The sequence below is a fragment of the Nerophis ophidion genome, linkage group LG05, assembly GCF_033978795.1.
Source record: "Nerophis ophidion isolate RoL-2023_Sa linkage group LG05, RoL_Noph_v1.0, whole genome shotgun sequence".
Taxonomy (NCBI): Eukaryota; Metazoa; Chordata; class Actinopteri; order Syngnathiformes; family Syngnathidae; genus Nerophis; species Nerophis ophidion.
The window spans coordinates 17,122,654-17,144,764 of NC_084615.1; the positions used below are offsets into that span (position 1 = coordinate 17,122,654).

Here is a 22,111-nt window from a genome sequence, read left to right on the forward strand (position 1 = left end):
TTGTATTCTCTTTTTATTTAACATTTACACAACATTACAACTTCACTGCTTGTGTGGTTTGTAATTGAATAGATGAGTACAGCACCAAATGTTGCAGGGGTATTTTTTGTAATAAGTTTTTATTTTAATTATCTGTACACAACACTTGAGGAATTTTTATTTGATGTATTTAATGCCTAACTAATACTCAAAAATATTTACTTAATTCAAATATCCTTGCCTTGACACCAGTTTTTCCTGTTCTCTCTATCTTGGGCGTCGTTTTGGAATCAAGGAATAAAACTGGTTCCTGGTTGTGCCTTTGGAAAAAGTTTTTAACTAAAGGAAAGAAACAGAGTAGCACCTCAACTTAGGAGCATAATTAGTTTTGTGACACAGCTCTTAACCCAAAACACTTGTACTTCAAATCAACGTATCCCAATGAAATCAATTTCATTAGAGCTTGGCCCCCCAAAAATGATAAATTTTAACACGCAATATGCCTTTTTAAAAACAAACTTTTAGATAACAAATGTTCTGTACACAATGTTCCACAAACAATAGTCATTTTATGAAGTAATGTAATAATAATGTGCAGCATTAATTTGGAAAAGCAGACTTCTGCGGAATCTGCTTTCTGTCAAACACAACATCAGCACATTTTCCATATAATCATAGATAAATGTTCCCCATTTAGATATTACTTTAAAAGGGTGTTAGTTAATCCAAACTTCGATTTATATTCCTAAAATTCAACTACATTAATCTGTGGTCGGCTATTTTGCCTTCCGGGCGACACTGTGGGTATTGATCTAACATCATTTTAAAAAGCAATCGTTCAATTTTATCGATTTTAGAAAAAGGAAAACATTTGACTTAAGAACGGCCGATTTGTATACCAGTACTAGTATAGTATCGTGGTACTAATGAATCAAAATCGGTACTATACTCCGTTTGGAAAGTACCGGTTCCCAGGCATGACGACGCATCAGGACATTGCTGGTTTTACGAGCAGAGAAGCATGTATGGCAGCGCACACACACAGAGTACTTACAAGCAGATACAGTGTGTAGACTAAAAAAGGGAGAATGGATGCCTTTTATTGTAAAAAGTAAAGATAAAGGTGAAGTTATAACACTGAAACACCCTCAGCAAGAGCTGCCTTAAGACATGGCTAGCTAGCTAGCGGCTAACATCCATACGCAGTCTGCAGCGTTTTAGCTACTTCTAAATCCCTAATCCTCGTCTCCGTGGCCAAAAATTAAAGTAAGTTTCTTACACTTATCATTATCACTGTAGGATGAGGAATAGCTAAACATGCTTTACTACACACCGTAGGAGGATACAATAGCTCACCGGGGTCACAATGTAAACAAATGCCATTGGTGGATCTACACCTGACATCCACTGTAATGATACCAAGTTAAATACAATCCAGTCGATACTACCATGATTACATCGATATTTTTTAGCGTCACAAAATCTTGTATGTTTAATTAATTAATTAGGAGTCTTTGTTTACTTACTACTAAATGACAAGTTGTCTAGTATGTTCACTATTTTATTTAAGGACTAAATTACAATAATAAACATGTTTCATGTACCCTCAGATTTTTTGTTCAAATAATCACAATATTGCCATTTTTTGTGGTGTATCGAAAAGTATCAAAATACATTTTGGTACCGGTATCAAAATGTGAAGTGAATTATATTTATATAGCGCTTTTCTCTAGTGACTCAAAGCGCTTTTACATAACGAAAGCCAATATGTAAGTTACATTTAAAGCAGTGGGGCTGGCATTGGGAGCAGGTGGGTAAAGTGTTGCCCAAGGACACGACGGCAGTGACTAGGATGGCGGAAGCGCGGATCGAACCTGGCACCCTCAAGTTGCTGGCAAAGCAGTTATTATAAGTGATAAATGTAATAATGACTTAATCTTCCCTTCTTTGATACTTGACATTAGTATTGGATGACAACACAAATTTGGGTGTCCATCCGATGCCAAGTAGTTACAGGATCATACATTGTTCATATTCAAAGTCCTCATGTGTCCAGGGGCGTATTTACTGACTTTATAAACATAATATGAATTTTTTAAAAATATATATATTTTTTTTGACGATAGAAAATATCGATGTAATCATAGTTGTATCGACTAGTTACGCTCCTGTACTTGGAATCATTACAGTGGATGTCAGGTGTAGATCCACCCATTGTGTTGTTTACATTGTGCTTCACTACGGTGTGTAGTGAAGCATGTTAAGATATTCCTCGTCTTTTTTTTTGAAAGACAATAATATATAATATGTATATAAATACAATTTATGATTTCATAATTATACATATAGGTTATATTAAAATGTATATATTACCACTTTATATGGAATTTAAATGAATTGTGTGTATATATATATATATATATATATATATATATATATATATATATATATATATATATATATATATATATATATATAAGTGTACAAATGTATATGTTTGATTTAAATGTTAAACTGTGTATATGAGACGTGTGCTACATATATGTTGCTTATATATTGCTTAAAAAAAAGTAATATAAGTGAAGCATGTTTTAGATTTTATATATTTTTGAATCTTGTTCTTATTGTGATGGGATAGGTTTATATAAGCGTTGCTTCAACCTACACCCTTTCGGCTCAATCATTGCTCAAATGAGTGTTTTTTTGTTTTCCTTTTTTTTGTTGTTGTTCTTTGTTTTATGTGAAGATTGCCGAAATAAATAAATAAATAAAAAATAATGATACTTGTAAGAAACTGACTTTATTTATCCCCATGTAGGGAGGACAAATGGGACACGTAGTCAGAAGACTAGGGTCCATCCAGACCCACACCTCCCGCCACCTGGACTGTTTTTTCTCCTCGGCCATCAGGCACATGAAATATAACATCTGATAGCTCAGTTATAGCTCATGTTATTCTATTCTGTGTTCTATGTGTTCTATGTTGCACCATTGCATCAAGTACAATTCTTAGTTTGTGAACCCGTTCTCAAACAATGGCAATAGAAACGATTCTGAGTCTGATTCTGTTTTAGAAGTACTGTAGCTCAATTAAAGCCGACTGCGCCATGTCTCTTCCTGAGGGTGTTTCAGTGTTATAACTTCACCTTTATCTTTACTTTTTACACCAAAATGCGTCCATTCTCCCTTTTCTGTCTACACACGGTGTCTGCTTGTAAGTACTCTGTGTGTGTGTGTGTGTGTGTGTGTGTGTGTGTGTGTGTGTGTGTGTGTGTGTGTGTGTGTGTGTGTGTGTGTGTGTGTGTGTGTGTGTGTGTGTGTGTGTGTGTGTGTGTGTGTGTGTGTGTGTGTGTGTGTGCGCTAACATGCTTCTCTGCTCGTATAACCGTGACGATGACGCGCTGTCATAACTGTTAAAAAGGGTGGGGGTGTCCCTTTTAGAGGTGTTATAGTACCGAATATGATGAATTAGTATCAGTGGAAGAGGGGTTAGTGCGTTTGCCTCACAATACAAAGGTCCTGGGTTCGATCCTGCGCCCGGGATCTTTCTGTGTGGAGTTTGCATGTTCTCCCTGTGACTGCGTTGGTTCTACTCCTGCTTCCTCCCACCTCCAAAGACATGCACCTGGAGATAGGCTCCTCCCACTTACAAAGACATGCACCTGGGGATAGGCTCCTCCCACCTCCAAAGACATGCACCTGGGGATAGGTTGATTGGCAACACTAAATGGTTCCTAGTGTGTGAATGTGAGTGTGAATGTTGTCTATCTGTGTTGGCCCTGTGATGAGGAGGCGATTTGTCCAGGGTGTACAATGCCTTCCGCCCGAATGCAGCTGAGATAGGCTCCAGCGACCCCGAAGGGGATAATCGGTAGAAAATAGATAGATGGATGGAAAGTATGCTGACCCTTCTCCGCCCGGGCTGGTTTCCTGCTGGCCCCACTATGGACTGGACTCTAACGATTATGTTGGATCCACTATGGACTGGACTCTCACTATTACGTTAGATCCACTCTGGACTGGACTCTCACTATTACGTTAGATCCACTATGGACTGGACTCTTACTCTGATGTTAGATCCACTATGGACTGGACTCTCACTATTATGTTAGATCCACTATGGGCTGGACTCTCACTATTACGTTAGATCCACTATGGACTGGACTCTTACTCTGATGTAAGATCCACTATGGACTGGACTCTCACAATTATGTTGGATCCACTATGGACTGGACTCTCACAATTATGTTAGATCCACTATGGACAGGACTCTCACTATTATGTTAGATCCACTATGGACTGGACTCTCACTATTATGTTAGATCCACTATGGACTGGACTCTCACTATTATGTTAGATCCACTATTAGATCCACTATGGACTGGACTCTCACTCTGATGTTAGATCCACTATGGAATGGACTTTCACTATTATGTTGGATCCACTATAGACTGGACTTTCACAATATGTCAGACCCACTTGATGTCCATTGCATCCGGTCCTCCAAAGTTTCTCATAGTCATTCTCATTGACGTCCCACTGGGTTGTAAGTATTTCCTTGCCCTTATGCGGATGTCGTTGTGGCGTGCAGCCCTTTGAGACACTTGTGATTTAGGGCTATATAAATAAACATTGATTGATTGAGTATCGTGGTGCTACACTAGTACCAGTATACCGTACAACCCGACTTCCAAAAAAGAGGACTTAAAGGGGTGCCTTGAGGACCACCTCAGTTATATAAATCGCAAGTTAAGGCCCCAGTTTTCTATGTTTGCTGGCAAAGGTTCAATGTCAATGTTAGGATCTGTCAATTTTTTTACACTGGTCCATATTCTTCTACACAACAGAGCACACTTTTAGGAATTATCTGCAAAAATGTTTGGCTCTCAAGTTTTGAACTGAAGTCACAGGCTAGTACAGTGTCACTCCCGGGCCAGGTTTGGCCCCTGGCCACCAATTAAATAACCCTGGTCCAAGTTCTTGATCGACTCTGAGGTTGAATTGCTGATAACCTACTCAGACCTACTCAGTGGCCTAGTGGTTAGAGTGTCCGCCCTGAGATGGGTAGGTTGTGAGTTCAAACCTTGGCCGAGTCATACCAAAGACTATAAAAATGGGAGACATTACCTCCCACTCAGCATCAAGCGTCGGAATTGGGGGTGAATAAGGCGATGGGTCAAATGCAGAGGACACATTTCACCAGACCTAGAGTGTGCGTGATAATCTTTTGTACTTTAACTTTAAATATTTCAGACCTCTTAAAAACATTTCTATTTTTAGCTCTTTGTGTGACCAGGTTGCCTGGTGGTAGTCCCCCCCCCCCCAATTAGAAGTCCTCCCCTTCACATATGCACCGCCCACCCCCCCTCTCTCCGTCTTAGTTCTCCCCCATGTAAATTTAATAACGTGGCCCAGAGCTGTCTGGGACACCCGGGGTTATCGCATTAGGCCAACAACCCGGACAAGCGGGAGCTCGCCGGCCTTTAGCCGCACCCTTCTCGTTACGTTGTCCGGCTTCTCCTTGCGTCGGTCCTCGCTCGGCCGAGTGAACGGAGGAACGTCGTGGGAGGGTGGATGTAAATCTCATTAGGCTGGAATGCCCCCCGCGTGTCGCCCCGTGTCCGAGGAGGTCAGAATAAGAGGAGGGATTCCACCCTGGTACTACTTTTGATGTTTTTTCTTTGCTTGTCTCAGGTACACCTCCGCCTCATCCTGGTCAGCGGGAAGACCGAGAACTTCACCTTCTCGCCAAACGACTCGGCCACAGACATCGCCAAGCATGTGTTTGATAACTGGCCCACGGGTGAGCTCAGTTTGCAGCTAAGCACGTTCGCCCACGTCTGTCCGTCCTTTTCCTGGTCCTTCTTTACTGCATTTTTGGCCACATTTTTGCACCATCACATGGTCCTAATCGTGATGTTGTTGTGCCGCCAGGCTGGGAGGAAGAGAGGGTGAGCAGCCCCAGCATACTCCGCCTCATCTTCCAGGGGCGCTTCCTTCATGGCAATGTGACCCTCGGAGGTGAGATGCTACACCACCACCAGGCAAATATAAAAAAGTGATTTCAGTATAACGCTGTACAAACTACAGCCACTATCATAAATAGACTATATTTGTACCTCACAGTTATGGACAACTGTTGTACAGCTATCACTTGTGACCTACATTTGCGATCCTCTCCAAGGTTTCTCATAGTCATTCTCATCGACGTCCCACTGGGTTGTGAGATTTTCCTTGCCCTTATGTGGGCGCTGATCCGCGGATGTCGTTGTGGTTTGTGCAGCCCTTTGAGGCAGTTGTGATTTAGGGCTACTGTATATAAATAAACATTGATTGATTGATTGATATACATTTAAAAATGTATTAATCGGTTTTTGATTTTCGGACAAACAAATCTTTAGCATTAACATACAGTACATGCAGGTGCTAACACGTATTCACAAGCCCCCATGTGTTTGAATAAAATATTTGTCCAGTGTTACTTCTAAAAATTATGCAAGTCCGACATGCAAAATGGCGTTATTTGCCAAAATAGACCTTTACCTTGTTTCTGCTTTTTTGCTGCTCTTTAATAGGAATGAGGCTTTCTGGTAATGTGCCGCGTCGTCGATTTGTGTGAAATTCCAGCTCTGTTTGACAGTGCAAACATTTCACCACGATGTCTCTTTTTCAGTTTTAAATGATTGCAAACCCTCTCTCGTCTTCTCTATGCCATTTGCTTCTTTTCCACCTTGTGGTGGTTGTTGTTTTTTTTGTTTTTTGTTTTTTAGCTATTTCTTTCAGACTTCTCTGTTCCCGCCACACTCACACGAGCGCAAACTGCATCACCAATAGGGCACTGCTCTCAGCTGAGCTCTATTGGTGTCGCCATGTGTGTGCATATATATATATATATATATATATATATATATATATATATATATATATATATATATATATATATATATATATGAGAGATGCGCGGATAGGCAATTATATCATCCGCAACCGCGTCACCAATGTCGTCATCCACCCGCCGTCCACCCGAACCAACATTTTAATTGTTCCGCATCCACCCGCCCGCTTTAATACATCAGAGGTCGGCCACCTTTACCACTCACAAAGCTATTTGAACCCGTTTCACAGAGTAATGAAGACAATTGGAGCCGCTAACGTGCCTGCGAACATCCAATTGGCGTTCATCCTGATGGCAAGAATAGGGGCGTGCTGTGAAGCCATTGCCTTTGACATCTTCAACAACATGTACAAACCAATTGTTAGTCCGGCAACATGTTGTGTGCAGCTTCCGCAATTCCACGTACAATGTTGAAAGGCATTCTGGGTAATAAAAAGTACACTGATGGTTGTGATATAAACAACTTTAACACTTACTAATATGCACCACGCTGTGAAGCCACACCAACAAGATTGACAAACACATTTCGGGAGAACATCCTCACAGTAACACAAGATAAACGCAACACAACAAATACCCAAAATCCTTTGTATCCGTGACATTACCTGAATTTATTTTACACCCCGCACCCCCAACCCCGCCCACTTTACCGACGCACGGGGGCGGGGGGGTGGCAGGGTGAAGTGTCATGGATACAAAGAATTCTGGGTATTTGTTGTGTTGCGTTTATGTTGTGTTACTGGGAGGATGTCCTCCCGAAATGTGTTTGTCAATCCTGTTTGGTGTGGCTTCACAGCGTGGCGCATATTACTAAGAGTGTTAAAATTGTTTATATCATAACCATTAGTGTACTCTGTGTCACCCAGTATGCCTTGCAGTCGTTTTCGTGTTGCCGTGGAAGCCACACACAACATGAAGCTGGACTGACAAGCAGATCGTACATGCTGTAGAAGGCGACAAAGTCAATGGCTTCATAGCACGCCTTAATACTTACTATCTGGGTGACTGCCGGCAGTCATTTTAGAGAATTTTAGCGTCTCCTATTGTCTTCTTCGCTTTGTGACACGGGTCTTAAATGGCTCTTTGAATGGTAAAGGATACCGATCCCAGAACCATGTATATCAAATATTTCCGGATGGTTCAATCGCCACCCGCCCGTATCTAATAAAAATCGATTTTTTCTTCATGTCACCCGCCCGACCCGCGGTTTATCCGCGGACTCCGCGGATGAGACTGCAAACCGCGCATAATATATATATATATATATATATATATATATATATATCGCGATACACAATATATATATCCGTATTTTGCCTTAGCCTTGAATGAACACTTGATACATATAATCACAGCAGTATGATGATTCTATGTGTCTACATTAAAACAGTCTTGTTCATACTGCATTCATATATGCTACTTTTAACTTTCATGCAGAGAATGAAATCACAACTAAGTCAATTGACCAAAACTGTATTTATTTAACAGTTATTAGCAGGTGACTTTTCAAATGTTGGTAAATGGGTTGTACTTGTATGGACTTTTCTACCCCTTTTTAAGGAGCCCAAAGCGTTTTGACACTACTTCCACATTCACTCATTCACACACACACACACTCACGCACTGATGGCGGGAGCTGCCATGTAAGGCGCAAACCAGGACCCATCAGGAGCAAGGGTGAAGTGTCTTGCCCAAGGACACAACGGACGTGACTAGGATGGTAGAAGGTGGGGATTGAACCAGTAACCCTCAGATTGCTGGCTCAGCCACTCTACCAACTTAACCACGCCGTCCCATGATGCTACATATTAGCACTAATGCTACTTTTGGTAGCAACGCTTGTGCCCAACATTTGACAAATGAAAGTTGTCTATTCGACATATTCTCGCTTGAAGCCAAACCACCGCCAGACGATGGACCCCCTGCTGTTTTTTTGGGGAATTAATTCTTCCTTCATTTGTTACCAGATCCGCACCTTCTTTTTCTCGTATTACCACTCGCACGGCTTCGCTAGCATCACAGCTAACGTTACCCATGCGGCATCTCTCTGCTCCGCGAGGGGGTATACGTATGTGACGTATGACATGAAAGTTTGTGACGTATGTAAGAAGGTGTGCATACTGTCTGTGAGAAGGAGACACAAGGAGTGAGAAGAGCCTACAGTGTAATGCCCGTAGCTAAAAGCAACTGCGTGAGAACGTATACTCCAATATCAACATATAGTCATTTTCTATGTCGCACAGAAACTAACCTGCAATATAACGCGTATATCGCCAAGCCCTAATATATATACATATATATGTGTGTGTGTGTATGTGTATACCGTATTTCCTTTAATTGCCGCCGGGGCGCTAATTAATTTAAAACCTCTTCTCACTCCAGCGCTTACCAAAGTCATGCGGTAAAAATTTGAGTGTGATGTAAGGATACCATCATGAAAAGCACATTTAATTAGAAAAACATTATTATAGTCTTACCTTTACTTATAAATGAAGTCCATTTGCAGCTCCTTCTGATCAAAAGCATTGATAACTTGTTTATAGAAGTCTTCCTTATCTTTCTTCAGTTTTAAAAGTCTCTCCGTCTCGATGGAGATCTTCCTTTATTACCTCCTGCTTCGATTGAAAGTCCAGTTTAGTAAACTGTTTTATCAGTTTACTCGTTTTGCTCCATGGGTGATCTCTTTATCCCACCGCTGCCACCATGAAGTGTTATTGTATAAAAAATACACTGAGTATATATGACTGCAACATGCTTTATTTCAGCTCGGTTGTTTACATAGCCAGCATAAGAGTAGTGGTGTTACATCCTAAAAGGTCCGTTGTGCATCCCCTGCGTCATATCCGTTTCCAGCACATATCACGACACTCGTTGTCACTTCTTCTGCAGCCAAGTAGTCGCAAGAAGGATCACTAGCTCCCTCTACCACCAGGAGGCGGGAGTCATTTAATGACTCATATTTGACATACGCAGCTACGGTATATTAATAAAACATAGCTGCTTACTGTTCTTTTTAGCATACCGGTAATCAATAGCTTGAATCTTAAATCCTACTGAATAGCTCTTAATCTTATTCCCTTTATGTGATTTAAAATTATTGAAATCAGCCTCCTCTATTTTGAAAATGAGGACAGGTGAAGTGTCACTCGTGACGTGACGAGTTTGACCCGGCGGAAATACTAAGCATGCGCTAATTATTTTGCGAAATGAGTTTGACCCGGCAGTAATTCAAGGCAGGCGCATACTATATACCGGGCGGCAGTTCAAGGAAATACGGTATGCATTAATATGCGTGTGTATATGTATATGTATATATATATATATATATACACACACACACACACACACACATTGTTTTGCCCAATGCGGCCCCCGAGTCAAAAAGTTTGGACACCCCTGATCTCGTGCTAAGAAGTAAATCAATTTACTGCTGTTTTGGAAGATTTCTCTGCGCATCTTCAACAAGGAGGAGCAGACTGACCGCTGAGAAGACTGAAATGTTTATCGTTCTGGAAAACAAGCCAGACTAAAAGTCTGTAATGTGTGCCATTGTACATTTTCAAATGGATGTGCTGTTTTTGTGTTCACTTAGAATGATTGAAGTCACGGTCGGTGTGTTATGTTTCTGTGTCATTGAGTGTACACTGGAATCACACTTCCATTTCCTTTTGCTCAAATACTTGTTGTGAATATTTGAAAGGTGCTGCTGGTATTGGTGACACATCCAAAAAGCTATTAAAAGCTATGTCTGTTTAAAGTTGAAACAAGCAGCAACAGTATTAAATAACATGAGTCATGTTAAGGGCAATTTCCTTTCTTCCTGTAAAAGAGCATAATATCATCTCTATATTAGGAAGATTACATGCACAAAAAGCAATTGCTGTTAAATAAAAGAAGGTTGATATTTGTATCATATCGGCCAATATGTATCACGTGTCAGTTTTGGTTGTAACGCTGTACAGACATTCTGTAGCTGTATTAACGTTTAGTTCCAAAAGAGCACTCCTATGAGCGTATTTTCTTAAACGCAAGTGAACATCACATGGTGTTTCTCCTCAAACTTGGCTAAAATAAATGTATGTATGTTCTGTCTCTACAGCTCTGAAACTGCCCCCGGGCCGAACCACCGTCATGCACCTGGTTGCCAGGGAAACGCTTCCTGAGCCCAACTCCCACGGTGAGCATACGCTGTGCTGGACGCATGCATTAGACCACCATCTGACCCCTTTACGTGTAGTTGCCTGTGAAAAACTCTTCTTAGGCTTTATTTTCCAAATAAGTAACAATAACATTTGGAGTTGTAATCATGTTTTGTAAAATATTTATGTGGAGCATACCCAGCTTACTAGCATCAGTGTGTGGCCGTGGAGTAAATTAATGAATAATGGGCTTCTGAGTGACTTGAAAGGTGCTATGGAAATCCCAATCCATTATTCATGTATTTCCTCGTTTTATGACACACATCTTGTTAAGCAATGTATGTTTATACAAGCTGGCCCAGTGTCATTGTCACTAGTGCTTCCTCACCTGCTTTTTCTTATCTACATCTTTAGTAGTGTCCTTGCTTTGCCTTCTCATCTTATCTGTAAAGGGCTCATATTATGTAAAACCAACTTTTATTACTTGTTTGTATCTCTTTGTGTGTATTTAAGTACCAATAATTGTCTCACACACACTAGGTGTGGCGAAATTATTCTCTGCATTTGACCCGTCACCCTTGATCACCCCCTGGGAGGTGAGGGGAGCAGTGGGCAGCAGCGGTAGCCGCGCCCAGTCATAATTTTTGGTGATTTTACCCCCAAGTCCCACCCTTGATGCTGAGCGCAAAGCAGGGAGGTAATTGCTCCCATTTTTATAGTCTTTGGTATGACTCAACCGGGGTTTGAACCATACTTGCCAACCCTCCCGATTTTCCCTGTCGACTACCGAATTTCAGTGCCCCTCCCGAAAATCTCCCGGGGCAACCATTCTCCCGAATTTCTACCGATTTCCACCCTGACAAAAATATTGGGGGCGTGCCTTTAGCGTCCTCTACAACCTGAAAAGGAGACTATTATATATGTCTCCATTATCCATAGGTTTATCTATAAGACATAGAGTAGGCAGGCACAGAGCTATTTCTCAGCATGTTTATTCAAGCCGGCACGTTAATACACTGACGCACAACATCCGGATTCCCATCATGCATTGCTTCAAAACTACGGCAAGTAGTAATGTCCAAAAAGATAACAGAGACGAAGCAGAAGAACGAAGAAGAGACGTGGCGACGACGAATAAGAAGAAGTACGCTTGCAAGTTCCAAAATGATTGGAAAAAAAAAATTTCAGTTCATCCAGGACAGCTCCAAGAGGAAGGGGTATGTTGCCTGCAAATTTTGTAGATCAGACTTCTCCATTGAACACGGGGGTCGAATGGATATACTCATTCATGAACAGATTATATATATATATATATATATATATATATATATATATATATATATATATATATATATATGAAGACGTGAAAATATATACACCCCCGCTACCTGCCCAAATAGCAAAGAGGAAGAAAAAACATGTAAACAAACAACTTGGTCCTTAAGAGGTTTTTAAAGTCATATCCAACAATTGCGACAAAGACTTTTTACTGTCAACTGAGTTTAGTTTTTTAATGATTTCTGCTGATGGTGTGCCTCCGCATTTTTTCAACGCAAAAAATGTGCCTTGGCTCAAAAAAGGTTGAAAAACGTATATATATATATATATTTATATATATATATATATATATATATATATATATATATATATATATATATATATATATATATATATATATATATTTATATATTTGTGTGACATATACCTGAGGGCTGACGTGGTTCCAGCAGCTTACTAGCATCAGTGTGTGGCTGTGGAGTGAATGAATGAATAATGGGCTTCTGAGTGCCTTGAAAGGTGCTATGGAAATCCCAATCCATTATTCATGTATTTCTTCGTTTTAAGTTCAAATTAAAGTCCCAACAATCGTCTCACACACACACACACACACACACACACACACACACACACACACACACACACTGGGTCTGGTGCAATTTGTTTTCCACTTTTGACCCGTCCCCTCGTTCATCCTCTGGGAGATGATGGGAGCAGTGAGCAGCAGCGTGCTTGCCCAGTGTCAATGTGATCACTAGTGCTTCCTCACACTATCTAGATTTTCTAGACAATTAGTTGCCTCTTCTTATCCGGCAAAGGGGTTCTGTTAAGCAAAACATTTCTTAACCTGTTTTTCTGTATTTGGGATCACCATAACCCTGGAAAATCAGAATCTAAACCACGAAGGCATGACAGAGATATATTTATAAAACATTTTCCAAACAAGCCTTTTAGAATTTGAGTCTCGAGTGACGTATTTTGCCTTTGTTACTTCAGGGGATATCTCCATGAATGGTAGAAACTAGGGATGTGGGGAAAAATTGATTCGAATACGTTGTGCGATTCAGAATCGATTCTCATTTTTAAAAAATGTATTTATTTTTTTTTTGGGGGGGGATTTTTTTTTTAAATCAATCCAACAAACCACTATACAGCAATACCATAACAATGCAATCCAATTCCAAAACCAAACCTGACCCAGCAACACTCAGAACTGCAATAAACAGAGCAATTGAGAGAAGACACAAACACGACACAGAACAAACCAAAAGTAGTGAAACAAAAATGATTATCAACAACAGTATCAGTATTAGTTATAATTTCAGCATAGCAGTGATTAAAAATCCCTCATTGACATTATCATTAGACATTTATAAAAATAAAAGAAGAATAGTGTCACAGTGGCTTACACTTGCATCGCATCTCATAAGCTTGACAACACACTGTGTCCAATATTTTCACAAAGATAAAATAAGTCATATTTTTGGTTCGTTTAATAGTTAAAACAAATTTACATTATTGCAATCAGTTGATGAAACATTGTCCTTTACAATTATAAAAGCTTTTTTTTTTTTTTTTTAATCTACTACTCTGCTAGCATGTCAGCAGACTGGGGTAGATCCTGCTGAAATCCTATGTATTGTATGAATACAGAATCGTTTTGAATCGGAAAAATATAGTTTTTGAATCGAGAATCGAATCGAATCGAAAAAATCGATATATTATCGAATCGTGACCCCCAGAATCGATATTGAATCGAATCGTGGGACACCCAAAGATTCGCAGCCCTAGTAGAAACATTTGTAGTCAATAAATTCCTTCTTTGTCACTATGCTGTTGTTCTGAAGCGGACTGGCTCGTACATGCACATGCATGCTAAAATCCGCCGTTGTTGTCATTTCTAATATAAAGTAGCATTTAGTTCTACTTTATATCAGTCAGTATACTCGATATGGACGCACTTAAAACTACATCATGGCTGACAGGGTGGAGGCACAGTCGAAGGGGGGTTAGCCCGGAAGAGGGCTTTGGTACATAAAAAATGTGCGCATTCAGAAGAGCCAGTCAGATAGTGTCTTGAAGAAGGTCTCTCAAACAAAATCCGTTCAACATTTTGACCAAAGAACCACCATTACATGTCATGTAGACCAGGGACCGGTTTAATGTAGGCATTATTTTCACGTGCTGGCTTTCCATGTGTGGCAGATAAATATAGCAAATAAGTGCATGAAAAATGAATACATGAAAAAACTCGCCATGATGTTGATTATGTAGGAGCCCCTGGGCTTTAGTCAGTGGCCTAGTGGTTAGAGTGTCTGCTCTGAGATGGGTAGGTCGTGAGTTCAAACCTCGGCCGAGTCATACCAAAGACTATAAAAATGGGAGCCATTACCTCCCTGCTTGGCACTCAGCATCAAGGGTTGGAATTGGGGATTAAAACACCAAAAATGATTCCCGGGCGCGACTACCGCTACTGCTCACTGCTCCCCTCACCTCCCAGGGGGTGATCAAGGGTGATTGGTCAAATGCAGAGGACAAATTTCACCACACCTAGTGTGTGTGTGACAATCAATGGCACTTTAACTTTAACTTAACCTTTTCTCTTTGCAAAGAAGAACACACTGGTTCAAATCCCACCTAGTACCTACCTCGTCACGTCCGTTGTGTCCTGAGCAAGACACTTCACCCTTGCTCCTGATGGGTGCTGGTTGGCGCCTTGCATGGCAGCTCCCTCCATCAGTGTGTGAATGTGTGTGTAAATGTGGAAGTAGTGTCAAAGCGCTTTGAGTACTTTGAAGGTAGAAAAGCGCTATACAAGTACAACCCATTTATCATTTATCCATAGACTTTAGTTCACCGGACCATTGGTTGGGACCACTGATGCAAACCACAAGGAAGTGTTTTAAATATAGAAACATTATATAAAGTGACCCTTTTAATAATAAAATTCTTTAATAATTTTGCAATATAACAGTGAAATATACACTGTTGCCAGGGGTGTCCAAAGTGCGGCCCGCAGGTCATTTTTTAACGGCCCCACGGCACATTTTAAAAATACTATGGAAAAAAATTTAAACAAAAAAAGTGGTATAAAAGAGCAAATGTAAAATGTAACAGGAACATTTTGCAATGTTTACTCCAATAACACACAGCTGCCATGCAGGCTGTTTCTTTCTTTAAAAAATAATAATGAATCAAAACCAATGTCATTATGAATTATATGACCTATTCAATGCTCCAATTACGTCATATGAAATATTCCACTTTGAGATATTTTTGTGGGCAAATGTTGGATATTTTGTGTTTGCCATATAAAAAACTGAGCTGTTTTTTTTTTCAAAGAAGGGCCTAAAATGAACAAACAAAAAACATAAACTCCAAAAAAACGTACAATTGACGAATAGATCTGAAGTTGATCTCGAGACCCATCCATCCATCCATCCATCCATTTTTCTACCGCTTATTCCCTTTTGGGGTCGCGGGTGGCGCTGGTGCCTATCTCTGCTACAATCGGGCGTAAGGCGGGGTACACCCTGGACAAGTCACCACCTCATCGCAGGGCCAACACAGATAGACAGACAACATTCACACTCACATTCACACACTAGGGACCATTTAGTGTTGCCAATCAACCTATCCCCAATGATATCGAGACCATTGTGTTAAAAGTAAACAGTAAAAAAAAAAAAAGTATAATTTATTTTTTAACACTTTAATGAGTAGGACCCCTTTGGATCAGTGTTTGTTTTTAAGTGTCATTGCACAAAAAATAATAGTGTATTGAAATCAACGGTGTTATGAGTTGTTGACCTTTTTATGGCTCCAATTATTATATAACCTCAAATATTCTACTTAAACATTTTATTGGGTGAAAATATTGCATATTTAGTTTTTTTCCATAAAAAACATGGTTTTCTTTGACAAAAAGAGCATACAACTTAAATCTTTAAAAACATTATATTAACAGATAGACCTAATGTTGATCTAGGGCAGGGGTTGGGAACCTTTTTGGCTGAGAGAGCTATGAAAGCCAAATATTTCAAAATGTATTTCCGTGAGAGCCATATCATATTTTTTAACACTGAATACAACTAAATGCGTGCATTTTTGAGTAAGACCAACATTTTAGAGTATAAAAAGTCTCTTAATCTTTTTAATAACATTGTTATTCTGAAGGTAACCAATAATAAATAAAATGTCATGTCTGTTGATCATGTTTTTGTTTGGCCAGGTGCTGTTTGTCCTTTGGACTCTTTAAGTTCCTGTTTTTTTCCACTCCCTTGTCTGGTTTCCTTGGTTACTCATTTTGTCCACCTGTCTCTGGTGGACAAAATCCCCGCTCACCTGCTTCCCGAGCACTAATCAGAGGCAGTATTTAAGCTTGTCTTTGCCAGTCAGTCGCCCTGTGCTGACTTGTTTCATGCCTTGCCATAGTTTCGTGCTTCATGCCAAGTAAGTTTTGTTTGATTTATGTTCTTAGTCTGTTTATGCGTTAGCTTTTTTCTTTAGCCCAAGTTGTGCCTCCGCTGTGAGCAATTTTTGTTTGTATATTTTTTTAGTTAAAATTAAATCATGTTTTTACCTAAATGCCATGTCCCGAGTAGTCCGTCTGCCTTCTTGGGAGAACGACCCCGCAGCAAGCTGCAACCCCCCCCCCATCGTGACCTAAAATACTTCTTACCATTAATGCGACTTCTTAAACAGGTGCGGTAGAAAACGGATGGATGGATATAAATGCATGAGAATGTTTTATATTTTGCACGTTATTTTTAGCACTGTGATTACCAGCGAAATTATTCATAATTATCGCGTTAAGCAATGTCAGCTAAGATTTGTCTGAGAGCCAGGTGCAGTCATCAAAAGAGACACATCTGGCTCTAGAGCCATAGGTTCCCTACCCCTGATCCAGAGATTTAAAACTTGAATAATAATATAAATAATAATACTGAATAATGGCACATTTTTAACATTTTATTTTTACCAAAACCCTTTGGGGTCCCCGGGATCAAGCCTGAGTGGAGGCCCAAATGTAAATTTTTTATACATATATTGGATTGTTTTTTAAAATAAATGGCCCCCGCTTGCTTTGATTTTTCAGTGTGCGGCCCTCAGTGGAAAAAGTTTGGACACCCCTGCTGTAGGCACACACCTTGGAGTATTTTAGTGTTGATGGTATGCTAGAACCTCTTCTTGAATGTTCTCAACTCTTGTTTCCATACCAGCGACTAAGTTTCCCTGCACTAAATAAGTCTGATTTCTCAAATAACTCGACTCGAAATAAGCATTCTCCAACCCATAGAAACACCTGTGCACACCGCGGCGCAGTGGTTGAAAAACGCTGCTCTAGGCGGCAAAGTAGACAAAGAAACCAGCAGTCTGCTCCGCCTTCATCTCTTGAAGGCATGATTGATCCACAATGCCAACTCACACTTGTTCTCTCTGCTCTTTCTAGGTCAGCGGAACAGAGAAAAAACCACAGAGAGCAATTGCTGTCTCCTCTTGTAAGGAATCTACCTTTCATAAACCCTTCTCCGTCTAACACACACACACACACACACACCCCATCCCCTTCCTCTTGCTGCTGGTCATCCTGTCAGCGGTGGACTGAATCACTGGAAGTTAAGTTGTTGTTTGGTCGGATATTTTTTTCGTCCCGTTGGAGGCTTTTTTTCCTCTGTTGTGCCAACCGATCCACACTTGACTGCGAACACAACAAGAATCACGGTCGCCTTGTGACATCATCGCCATCGACTGTGCCCTCGCTGGACACCTTTTTAAAGAAGGAAAAAAAAAATACCGCACCGGATGCATTTGCGGACTGAACGCTGTTAACCCCTTAATGCACTTAACCAGTATAACGGCAAGTGTGTGGTGTTCCTCCTCCTCCTTCTTCGTGGATCTTATTGTTCCTCTCCATCGGAGGAACAGAGACACATTGTGCCATCTTCCTCCCACGTTTTCTGCCTCAGCACCGGTGGCGTCCGTGCCATGAAAATGACTTGTGTTTTCGCTCCTTTGGACCAATTTTTAAAATGTTCTTGAAGAAAAAGGGGAACGGGGCCGGGAGGAGAGCGTGAGGCCAGTCACTCGCAAAGTCGACGATGGCGGCGAAAGCTCCTCCCACTTGCATGAAGAAGCATTAAGAGGGGGAAAAAAAAGGGATTTTCTTTTGGGTCCTTTCTCATTTGCCTTTCATCGTGGAATCCAGTAATATCATTAATATTGAAATTTAAATATATCGATTTTTATCTTGTGTATAGGTATTTGTTCCAATTTCGGAGCGCGTGTGTGTGTGTGTGTGTGTGTGTGTGTGTGTGTGTGTGTGTGTGTGTGTGTGTGTGTGTGTGTGTGTCTGTCTCATACTTGCCAACCCTTCCGGATTTTCCGGGAGACTCTCGAAATTCAGCGCCTCTCCCGAAAACCTCCCGGGACAAATTTTCTCCCGAAATTCAGGCGGAGCTGGAGGCCACGCCCCCTCCAGCTCCATGCGGACCTGAGTGATGTGTCGACAGCCTGTTTTCACGTCCGCTTTCCCAAAATATAAACAGCATGCCTGCCCAATGACGTTATAACTGTAGAATGATCGAGGGCGAGTTTTTGGTTTCTTATGTGGGTTTATTGTTAGGCAGTTTCATTAACGTCCTCCCAGCGCGGTAACAACACACAACAACAGCAGTCACGTTTTCGTCTACCGTAAAGCAGTTCGTCTGCCCTAAACAGCAATGTTGTGACACTCTTAAACAGGACAATACTGCCATCTACTGTACGTTTTGGGCCATGCTAGGGAGAGATGGAAGATTCAAGACTTTAGTGCATTTGATGAAAACACTTTTGTGCGTGCCACACAGCAATGCATCATCAGAGAGGGTGTTCAGCATGGTTAGAAACCTAGTGACAGAGAATAGAACAAGGATGGACAATTCAACCCTTAACTCAACAGTAAGTAGATGAGTGTTGTGTGTATATGTGTAAATAAATGAACACTGAAATTCAAGTATTTCTCTTATATATATAATTAATATATATATATATATATATACATATACATATATATATATATATATATATATATATATATCCATCCATCATCTTCCGCTTATCCGAGGTCGGGTCGCGGGGGCAACAGCCTAAGCAGGGAAACCCAGACTTCCCTCTCCCCAGCCATATATAATAAATATATACTGTACATATATAGCTAGAATTCACTGAAAGTCAAGTATTTCATATACATATATATATATATATATATATATATATATATATATATATATATATATATATATATATATGTATGTATATATATATATGTATATATATATATATATATATATGTGTATATATATATATATATATATATATATGTATATATATATGTATGTATATGAAATACTTGACTTGGAAAATTGTAGCTGTAAATATACTCCTCCCCTCTTAACCACACCCCCCACCCCCCACACACCACCCCCACCTCCCGAAATCGGAGGTCTCGAGGTTGTCAAGTATAGTGTGTGTGTGCGTGTGTGTGTGTGTGTGTGTGTGTGATGCTGAGGGTGAGAAAAAGGGGAAAAAAGTGCTAACAGTGGGAAAAAGTTTCCATTTCTTTCTTTTGAGTATCTTTTTTGTTTTTGATGATCACTGCTATGAACTTAAGTCAGTATGAATACATGTACAAACTAACACGCAACGTGGTCTATAGCGAAGCTTGTATCATAAAGTAGTAAATCTTTAAATAAGGCCACCGTTTTTCGAGAGGAGAGAAGCTGGTGTCAGGTTCAGAGCGGCTGCTTCGGGGTTGTGTTGACTAATCAAGGTCTTTCCTCATCGTCTGTTTTTTACCTAATTAATGGGCTGTCTTTGAAATGGTCGACTTTTACTGTCAAGTTGTTAAAAGTATTGAAATGATTGCCGGACTTTATGACGTATTGTAAAGAAGTGTGAATAATAATACTTTGTCTGAAATAAATTCCTCATACACATGCACAACACGCTTGCATTACCTTCATTTGAAAAAAAGCCACTTATTGTACAAATCCCGTTTCCATATGAGTTGGGAAATTGTGTTCGATGTAAATATAAACGGAATACAATGATTTGCAAATCCTTTTCAACCCATATTCAGTTGAATATGCTACAAAGACAACATATTTGATGTTCAACCTGCAAATAATCATTAACTTTAGAATTTGATGCCAGCAACACGTGACAAAGAAGTTGGGAAGGGTGGCATTAAATACTGATAAAGTTGAGGAATGCTCATCAAACACTTATTTGGAACATCCCACGGGAGTGCAGGCTAATTGGGAACAGGTGGGTGCCATGATTGGGTATAAAAACAGCTTCCCAAAAAATGTTCAGTCTTTCACAAGAAAGGATGGGGCGAGGTACACCCCTTTGTCCACAACTGCGTGAGCAAATAGTCAAACAGTTTAAGAACAACGTTTCTCAAAGTGCAATTGCAAGAAATTTAAGGATTTCAACATCTACGCTCCATAATATCATCAAAAGGTTCAGAGAATCTGGAGAAATCAGTCCACGTAGGCGACATGGCCGGAAACCAACATTGAATGACCGTGACCTTCCATCCCTCAGACGGCACTGTATCAAAAACCGACATCAATCTCTAAAGGATATCACCACATTGGCTCAGGAACACTTCAGAAAATAATTTTAATAATAACTTAGATTTATATCGCGCTTTTCTAGACACTCAAATCGCTCACAGAGAAGTGGGACTCAACATTCATTCACACCTGGTGGTGGTAAGCTACATCAGTAGCCACAGCTGCCCTGGAGTAGACAGACGGAAGCGTGGCTGCCAGTTTGCGCCTATGGCCCCTCCGACCACCACCTATCTTCATTCATCATTCATTCACCAGTGTGAGCGGCACCGGGGGCAAAGGGTGAAGTGTCCTGCCCAAGGACACAACGGCAGCGATTTTTTGGATGTCAATAGGTGGGAAGCTAACCTGCAACCCTCAGGTTTCTGGCCGGCCGCTCTAGCCACTACGCCATGCCGCCCCTGTATTTAGTGACCAACTGTCACTAAATACAGTTGGTCGCTACATCTGTAAGTGCAAGTTAAAGCGCTACTATGCAAAGCGAAAGACATTAATCAACAACATCCAGAAACGCCGCCGGCTTTTCTGGGCCCAAGATCATCTAAGACGGACTGATGCAAAGTGGAAAAGTTTTTTGTGATCTGACGAGTCCACATTTCAAATTGTTTTTGAAAAAATCGACATCCGTACCAAAGGGGAAGCGAACCATCCAGACTGTTATCGACGCAAAGTTCAAAAGCCAGCATGTGTGATGGTATGGGGGTGCATTAGTGCCCAAGGCATGGGTAACTTACACATCTGTGAAGGCACTTTTAATGCTGAAAGGTACATACAGGTTTTGGAACAACATATGCTGCCATCCAAGCGCCGTCTTTTTCATGGACGCCCCTGCTTATTTCAGCAAGACAATGCCAAGCCACATTCAGCACTTGTTACAACAGCGTGGCTTCATAAAAAAAAGAGTGCCTGTACTTTCCTGGCCCGCCTGCAGTCCAGACTTGTCTCCCATGGAAAATGTGTGGCGCATTATGAAGCGTAAAATACGACAGCGGACACCCCCGGACTGTTGAACGACTGAAGCTCTACATAAAACAAGAATGGGAAAGAATTCCACTTTTAAAGTTTCAACAATTAGTTTCCTCAGTTCCCAAACGTTTATTGAGTGTTGTTAAAAGAAAAGGTGATGTAACACGGTGGTGAACATGGCCTTTCCCAACTACTTTGGCACGTGTAGTTGGGAAAGGGCAAGTTAATTATCATAT

At 40.6% G+C, this 22,111-nt stretch overlaps 1 protein-coding gene across 1 annotated transcript in view; it reads left to right on the forward strand.

The window, feature by feature from the left end:
- Nucleotides 1–20,274, forward strand: part of ubl3b (ubiquitin-like 3b) — a 40,176-nt gene extending 19,902 nt beyond the window's left edge. The window contains exons 3-6 of the mRNA XM_061900241.1: nucleotides 5,674–5,782; nucleotides 5,914–6,000; nucleotides 10,974–11,051; nucleotides 17,744–20,274. Of these exons, the coding sequence (XP_061756225.1) occupies nucleotides 5,674–5,782; nucleotides 5,914–6,000; nucleotides 10,974–11,051; nucleotides 17,744–17,796 (327 nt within the window). The 3' untranslated portion in view covers nucleotides 17,797–20,274. The remainder of the gene's footprint in view (nucleotides 1–5,673; nucleotides 5,783–5,913; nucleotides 6,001–10,973; nucleotides 11,052–17,743) is intronic.
- Nucleotides 20,275–22,111: the final 1,837 nt, after the last annotated feature.